Source organism: Otolemur garnettii, unplaced genomic scaffold (genome assembly GCF_000181295.1).
Source record: "Otolemur garnettii isolate 467f Iridium unplaced genomic scaffold, OtoGar3 scaffold00087, whole genome shotgun sequence".
NCBI lineage: Eukaryota > Metazoa > Chordata > Mammalia > Primates > Galagidae > Otolemur > Otolemur garnettii.
In genome coordinates, this window is record NW_003852482.1 from 8,306,411 (window position 1) to 8,314,548 (window position 8,138).

The 8,138-nt window shown below is 50.4% G+C and overlaps 2 protein-coding genes and 1 pseudogene across 6 annotated transcripts in view; 1 reads left to right on the forward strand and 2 right to left on the reverse strand.

The window, feature by feature from the left end:
* PHYHD1 (phytanoyl-CoA dioxygenase domain containing 1) overlaps nucleotides 1-3,461 on the reverse strand; it is a 14,953-nt gene extending 11,492 nt beyond the window's left edge. For 2 of the 3 annotated variants that reach the window (XM_023516225.1, XM_023516226.1), the window contains exons 1-2: nucleotides 3,447-3,461; nucleotides 3,120-3,192 (exon numbers count right to left, since the gene is read on the reverse strand). In XM_023516225.1, the coding sequence (XP_023371993.1) occupies nucleotides 3,120-3,152 (33 nt within the window). In that variant the 5' untranslated portion in view covers nucleotides 3,153-3,192; nucleotides 3,447-3,461. Of the gene's footprint in view, nucleotides 1-3,119; nucleotides 3,193-3,446 lie in introns of those variants that run through there. The other variant, XM_003794912.3, reaches the window with a different exon arrangement.
* Nucleotides 49-1,116, forward strand: LOC105887437 (annotated as a pseudogene).
* Nucleotides 3,462-5,024: 1,563 nt separating the features above from the next.
* LRRC8A (leucine rich repeat containing 8 VRAC subunit A) overlaps nucleotides 5,025-8,138 on the reverse strand; it is a 40,861-nt gene continuing 37,747 nt past the window's right edge. For 2 of the 3 annotated variants that reach the window (XM_003794914.1, XM_023516224.1), the window contains one exon: nucleotides 5,710-7,634. In XM_003794914.1, the coding sequence (XP_003794962.1) occupies nucleotides 7,359-7,634 (276 nt within the window). In that variant the 3' untranslated portion in view covers nucleotides 5,710-7,358. Of the gene's footprint in view, nucleotides 5,044-5,709; nucleotides 7,635-8,138 lie in introns of those variants that run through there. The other variant, XR_002774610.1, reaches the window with a different exon arrangement.

Consider the following 8,138-nt stretch of genomic DNA (forward strand, 5'->3'; position numbering starts at 1 on the left):
AAAAAAAAAAAAAAAAAAAAAATTAGGAAATGGGAGATGCCGCTCACCTGCTTGGGCCACACGCCGCCTGTAGTTGATTTGGCTTTCAGAGGCATCACACCTTATGGTATTTCATCATCAGTGCTTGCAAAGATGGTAACCCTACGCCTCACCAGGGAGATACAGGAGACTGGATTGGAACGTTTGGGGGTCATAAAGGTGCTGTTTGGGGTGTAACTCTGAATAAGGATGCCACCAAAGCAGCTATAGCAGCTGCAGATCTCACAGGCAAACTGTGGGATGTTGTGTCAGGAGATGAATTGATGACCCTGGCTCATACACACATTGTCAAGCCAGTGGATTTTACACAGGATAGTAATTATTTGTTAACTGGGGACAAGATGAACTATTATATATATAACTTGAACAAACCTGAAGCAGAACCTGAATTAGTGGGCACACCTCTGGTATTAAGAAGGCTTTATGGTGCAGTGAGGATAAACAGATTCTTTCAGCTGATGATACAACTGTTCGATTTTGAGATCATGCTACTACGACAGTAGTGAAATCTCTAAATTTTAATATGTCTGTTAGTAGTATGGGATATATTCTTGAGGGAGAGATTTTTTGACAATCTATTGCTTTTCATAGTGCAGTAAGTTTGGACCCAATTAAATACTTTGAACCTCCTGCAACTATCAATTCTGCATCACTTCATCCTGAGAAAAAATTGCTTGTTGCAGGGGGTGAAGATAGTGGAGAAGAATAAGACTCCTACAGAGGACACTTTGGTGAGATTTAGTCCCTATGGAGAGCTCTATGCCAGTGGTTCTAAAGATGGGACATTAAGACTATGGCAAACTGTGGCAGGAAAACCATATGGCCTTTGGAAATGTGCACTTCCTAAAGAAGACAGTAGTGAGCCAGCAAAGCCAAAGACTGGTTTACCAGAGACAATGGAAGAAGAGCTTGAAGAAATTGCTTCAGAGAATCCAGATTCCCTCTGTTCTTCAACTCCTGAAGTGAAGGCCTGAGCCAGACGTGAGTCACAGATAGTATATACAACTTATGGAGTAAAACAAGCAAGCAGTGAAAGCATCAGCTTTCCAGAGTTACTCTCTGCTTAAGGCAAACAAAGAAATAAATAACGGGGAATGACTGGCTCAGCACCTGGAGCACAGTGATTATGGTGCCAGGCACATGCACGGAGGCTGGCAGGTTCGAACCTCACCCAGGCTAGCTAAACAACAATGACAACTGTGATAAAAAATAGCCGGGCATTGTGGGGGGCGCCCGTGGTCCCAGCTACTCTTGGTACCGGAGGCAAGAGTTGCTTAAGCCCAAGAGTTTGAGGTTGCTGTGAGTTGTGATGCCGTGGCACTCTACCAAGGGTGTCATAGTGAGACTCTGTCTCAAAAATAAATAAATAAATAAAATTAAATAAATAATGGGGAATGTATGAATTAGCTTCAGTGTGTGAACAACTAACTTGGTATTACCTGTAAGTGAAAACTGGAGAGTGTCAAATGAAGGCAGGGATCTTGTACAATGGCCTGTTGTCTTTTTAAAAATGAATATGTGTGGGTGGCACCTGTGGCTCACTGAGTAGGGTGCTGGCCCCATATACCAAGGGTGGCTGGTTCAAACCCAGCCCTGGCCAAACTGCAACAAAAAATAGCTGGGCGCTATGGCTGGCGCCAGTAGTCCCAGCTCCTTGGGAGGCTGAGGCAAGAGAATTGCCTAAGCCCAGGAGTTGGAGGTTGCTGTGAGCTGTACTCTACCAAGGGCGACAAAGTGAGACTGTCTCTAAAATAAATAAATAAATAAATAAAATGAATATGTGCAAGCCAACATCCAATTTCTCTCATTTAGATTTCTTGTAGCTGTTTATGTTACTATAAAGAAGAAAATTATACTGACTTATTTTTCTGACTTTTCCATTAAAGCAGAATGCCTTTTTTTTTTGCTTTAGTCATAAAGAAGAGGGAATATATGATAAAGTAATAGGTTTGATTTCTCTTTCATTGTACACTGCTTCTGAACATCTCATCATTTTTAGTTGTCTAAATAAAATGTCTTTAAAAAAAAAGATTAGGAAATAGGGGAGCAAAGACCCACAGGTGCCTGCAGGTGCCCACTGAGCCTCGCTCACTGGGAGCAAATAGTCCGGGAATAACCTAAGCCCTCAGCACAAGGGATTTGTTTAACCAAGCACGGTTTATCTGTCTGGAACACAACATGATAAAAATCATATTGTAGAAAAATATTTACTCACATGGGAATGTTTCTGATATACTGTCAGATTTTTAAAAAGATCAAATACAAATGATCTGGCCACTGTGAGAACTTGGCCAAGTGTGTTTCTCTCTCAGACATTCATACTGTCACATAGGGATAACAGTAGAAACTCCTTCGAAAAATTTGGCAAGACCAGACAAATGGTAGCTGTCATGATGGACATTGAAAGAAAGATTCTAAGGCTGTGTACCAAAATGCACAGTCTCAGCATAGAAATTTATAAGTGATTTTTTAAAAGCCTGTCAGTCTAATTCCCATGTATTAGCCCTTTCCTGTTTGGACCTTGACCTCTGCACCCACTCCTGGACCCCATCTCCCAGTCACCTGGCAGTGCTGGTTGATTTGGTCACACACGTGTCCCGCACCCCAACTTCAGGTCCTGTGACTTGGATACCCTGGGCTGTGTGTGCAGAAGTTGGAGGTTATTATTGGGAACCTATGCCTCAAGGCTTCAGGGTTTTTTTTGTTTTTGTTTTTTTTCAACTGAGACAGAGTCTTACTTTGTTGCCCTCTGTAGAGTGCTGTTAGGTCATAGCTCACAGCAACCTCAAACTCTTGGGCTCAAGTGATTCTCTTGCCTCACCCCTAGTAGCTGGGACTACAGGCACCTGCCACAACGCCCAGGCTGTTTTCTTTTTGTTGTTGTTGGTTTAGCAGGCCAGGGCTGGTTCAAACCCACAGTCCCCAGTGCATGTGGTCAGCGCCCTAACCACTAAGTTGTGAGCATCCAGCTTAGGTTTCAGTTTTTCTTCTGTAAAATGACAGGAGTGGGTTGAGTTCCACTAGGACCCCTCCCCTCACTCTTACCTGACCCTCCCAGCCCCCACCCTGTAGGCTCCTACCTTCTGGACCTGTGAGGGGCTCAGGCTGGCCATGGCGACAGCTCAGGGCACTTGTGGCTCTGGGTGCTGTTATCTGGGTGAGGGAAGAGGAAGTTGAGGAGTGGCTTGGCAAGAGCCTGGGAGGACTTAACTCTTCCCTACCCAGAGAAAACTCAATGCCCCCTCTGCAACAGACCAGACGTCCGCCTCCAGGTTGACCCCAGCCCCACACCCCCACCAGGGCTTTATCTCTGTCCTACCCCCTGCCTGGCCTCGCCTATCTCCTTCCTGATTTTTAACCACTCCCTCTGGCTTTCTTTCCAGAAAACACTCCTGGCTGCTGCTTACCAGGCACCGGGAAGTTGTCCTCAGAGACTGTCACATAGCTAAGCTGGCAGGAGGACACCTGAGTCCCAGTTCAGGTGGCGTCATTATCTGGAACTGCCCCTCCCTGGTGCTCAGTCTGGATAGGGTGGGGTGCCGGGTAGGGCTGAGGGACACAAGCCAGGCCAGCCCTGAGTGGCTCTGCATTCCCAGGGTGGAAGAGGTCCTGGGGCAATCACCAGGGTCCCTCCCAGCTCTGATGTCCTAAAACCCTCCAGGTCAGTGGTTCTCAACCTTCCGAATGCTGCGGCCCTTTAATACAGTTCCTGTGGGTTGCAACCCACAGGTTGAGAACTCCTGCTCTAGGTCCTGGGAGGATTATGGGAGTCAATGCACTAGGGTAGTAGAAGAGGAAGGGCTAGAGAGATGGGGCAGAGAGAGACTGTTCCTGTTCCTACAACAACCTCAGGTGTGGGGCCTGCCCTGCCCAGCACCTGATAGGATGGCCAGTGGTCTTTCCTGAAATGACGTGTGTTCCGAATAGCAAAGGGACGGAGTGTCTCGGGAATGAGCATGGGGACATTGCTCAGCCCTTGAGAGGTTTGGCCCTAAGTCAAGTTGTTTTCTGGGCCACCGCACTAGGAGCTATGCTGTTTTGTCCAGGCTTCCGGAGGGCCTAGGGGGAGGGATGAGTCCAGCCCAGGCTCCTGGCTCAGAGGGGTTAGGCTGGGTCAGGGGCAGGCAGAAGACAGAACTGAAAGACTCAGCGAAGGCAGGGCGTGACCGCAGCTGTCCTAGACCCTTCTGATGCAACTGCCCCACAAATACAAACACCTGCCATGTGCCAGGAACACATACTGAGCCAGCAACTCCCCTGGGAACTCCCACCAGAGGCTTGTAGAGGAGGCTCAGTCAGGCAGGCGGGGTTCAATTCCCAGAAGCTTAGGCCTTACTTTCCCCATCCGCAATTTGGGGATAACATCTGCTTTTCCTGTGAGCAGATGAAGATTGTTTTTAAAAGTGTTTTGGGCTTCCCCAAGTTGTTCCAAATTGCCATTATAATTAGAGAAAAGAAATCACTACTGTGGTAGTGAGTGTAGAGTGGAGCACCCTGGGTGGGGGGTGGGGGAACAGGAGAGGCTTGGCCTTCCACTATTTGTTCCTTCTGCTCAGCTTTAGGAAGTGGGTGGGCGGTGTTTCTACATGGTTGTTTTTTCCAAAAGCTAACCAGCTCCAGACCAACTGTCCTGCATTAGGCGGCCCCACAGCCAGGGCAGGGTGAGAGTGGGGTGGTGGTGGAGGTTGGTGGGAACAATACCAGACCAGCGAGGAAGGGAAGAACCAAGTAATGCAAAGGAAGGTCCTGGATGTGGGTAGAAGTCCAGTTGCTCAGCCTCCCTGTCAGGAAGTCCAAGCCAAGGGAAGAAGAGGGAGGGTCTTGGCTTAGGCCTGAAGTCACCTGGAGGGGCCAGAGTGTCTGTGGACCAAGGAAGGATAGACTCTGGTCTGTTCCAGGAGACGCCCAAGCAGCAAGTCAGGCCAAAGGCAGATCTGATGGCTTTCCTTCTTCCTTCACCCAGACTCTTGCATGTAATGTTGGCCCCGCGCAAGCCTCCCTGGTCTGGGATGGAGATATAAGACCATGTGTTGGGTGGGAGGAGCCAGGCCTTCTACCACAAACTCTCCTACTCACCATTCCTTGCAACAATCCTGCCTGTCTGCCACTATACCCTGATTTTACAAATTGAGAAAACAAGCCTCACATCAAACAGATGGCAGAACTTGGATCTGAAGGCAGCTCTGTCTCCCTCTTGAGTCCTTGAACCCACACCTCAGCAGACCCCAGCAGGGCGGAGAGTTGAGTCAGGCCATTGCGATTCAGCCCTGCCTCTGTAGAACCCTGAGATTTGCTGTTGGAGCTACAAAGGACCTCTGAGAGCACAGAGTGGAGATGCCCATTATACAGACAGGAAAAAGGAGGCCAGGGGAGGGAAGGGGTCCATCCTGCTTTAGTCACAGGACACTCTCCTGTCAGTGCCTCCTTTCCCAGCACTGCTCATCCAAACCCATGAGGACCCAAACCACATGTGGCTGGGATGGCAGAAAATATGCTGGCTGTAGGGTTCCTGGCTGTCCCCTAACGTGCTGCCTGGCTCATAGCCACCAGTCATTGCCTCCAGGACCCCAGTCTCACAGGACACAGATGAGCAGACTGAACTATTCTGTAGATGCCCGAGAAATGGTCACTCAGCAGGCCCCCCATGACAAGGAGACCTCCAAAGGCTACTTTTTGTTATAGATTTATTTGATATTGGAACTGAGTCTACAAGTTCAGACCCACATGTAACGGATTGCTTCGTGGTTGTCGGAGGCTAGTGTGCATTATTTCTGAGGATTACATCCAAGACACAATGCGAAAAACAGATGGACAGATGAACATAATTGTTGAGACAAGAGATGCTAAAATGTGCCTTAGTGTCCACATGATTGATCTAAGGCAGGGACCCTTCTAAGGTGGGGACCCAAGTGACTGATCTAAAGCAGGGTGGCTTCCTGCCACCAGGTGCTAACTGGCTATGTGTGTGTTAGGCGTCTGGGATAGAAACTGGCTTGGAACCAAAAACTGGGGAGCCTGCCTTCCCAGTGGTGACTTGCCCGTGCCCAACTCCACCTCCAGTTGTCTGCTCTTCATGAAGAACCAGGCGGTGACAGGGCTGATGTAAGCAGCAGAGGCCTATGGTGGCCCTAGGCATACCTGCGACACATGAGGTGGGGCAACAGAGTCCAGGTGTGGTAGCTCCTCTTGGCTCCTTAACACTGTGCATGGAGAGTGGTGTGGGTGCAAAGAGCAGGGGAGGATGAGCACCGTTCATCCAGGGATTAGCCAATCCAAGTCTCCTCCTTTCTTGGCAGCTCGGAGCATTCCCTTTGGCCAACAGCCACAGAAACGCACGCCTGCCAAGAGGCATGGAGGAGAAAGAAAACAAGACACACAAAAAAACCCCCAAACAAACAAAAAATCCAACCCCAGGAGAGGAGAGGAACAAACAGAACTCCTGGGACCAAGGTCACACCAGACTGGGGAGACAGCCTGCATCCCGCACCCCGGGGAAAGAAAACACAATCCATTGTCTCACTGCTGTGCTCAAGGGAAACTGCCACCCCACCCTGAGACCCCAACTCACTGGCCTTTAGTGTCTTTTTCATTTTTTTAGTATTTTTCTTTTTAATACCCAAATCATCGATTTTCAAAGCTTTAAAAAAAATGAAAAACTTTTCTTTTGACGTAAAAAAAATCTGCAATTGCCAGAAAAACTGATAAAGTAAGCTCTAAGCCTGGCCTTCCCACTTGGCTACCTGCTCTCCCACGGGCCGCCAGAGCCCAGCTCAGCACCACTAGGACAACCCTCCTGGGGCTGGTTCACCCTGGACTGCTCTGCTCAATTCTGGGTGGGCACTAGATGCTGGCGGCATCACTAAATAAGAAGGGGAAACAGACCACCCTTCCTCAAACACCTCCCATCTGGGCTGAACTTTCTTGGGAATGTATAAGTTATCTGGAGGAAGGAGGCGGGAGGTGGAGAAAAATAAATACCAAGAGCTAAGTAAGTGTCCCAGGACCTCCAGTGGCAGCTCAGCCTTTGGGGCAGAGATGGCCTCCACAGAAGAGACCCGATTGTTCACACACCACGCTCTGAGCCCAACGAGGTCTCTGGTCTCCCCGACAGGTGCCTACCCTGGGCGGGGCGTGAGTCTCAGAGGGAGAGAAGGGGCCAGCCCCGCAGATACTGTCTTCTCGCTCTGGCCCGACTCACATGTGGCCCCAGGCTCCTGCCTGGCCGAGACTTGGGCCTGCTTGTCCAGGAGCTCTGGAGGAGCAGGGCCTGGCCCTCCTGGCCTGGGGTCCCACTGCTGGCTGCTCTGGGCTGGCCACACTCAAGCCTGCTCCTTGTCGGCCCTCCACAGCCGTTCCTTCACCTCGGGTGGCAGCGTGTTGAACAGGTCCTCCTCCACCACCAGGCCGCTGCGCTTGAGCAGGGGGCACTCGCCCAGCTCCACAGGCAGGCACTCTAGCCGGTTGCCGCGAAGCTCAATCTGTGTGAGGTTGGTCAGCTCGCCTACCCTAGAGGGCAGCGACTGTAGCACATTGTTGCCCAGGTGCAGGGCCCGCAGCTTCCGGCACTGGAAGAGCTCTGGGGGGAGTGCCTCAATCTGGGGAGAAGGAGTAGGGGCAAGAGTGAGGTGGGTGCCTTTGGGTTCCCTTTCCTCCTTCCCATTTCTGATCCCCAGGACCCCAGGCACCAGCACAGCCTCTAGGTCAGGTCTTGGCTCTACAATCACTTCCTCTAGGAAGTCTTCCTAAACCTCCCGGATCCCATGGTAGCCACCCCTCCTCATAGCACCAATCCTTCCATTTGTCACCCCACAGACTTTGTGGCTCTAGGAGGGTGGTCCAAGCCTGCTTTAATCACCACCAGCTCCCAGGACCTGGCACCATGAGAAGCTATCACCCCTCCATATGCAGGGCTCACCAGGGGTGAGGCTGCTGCTTCTTCCCAGCTTAAGAATGACTTATAGGCTCGGCGCCTGTGGCTCAAGCGGCTAAGGCGCCAGCCACATACACCTAAGGTAGCGGGTTCGAATCCCCAGCCCGGGCCCGCCAAACAACAATGATGGCTGCAACCAAAAAATGGCCAGGCGTTGTGGCGGGCGCCT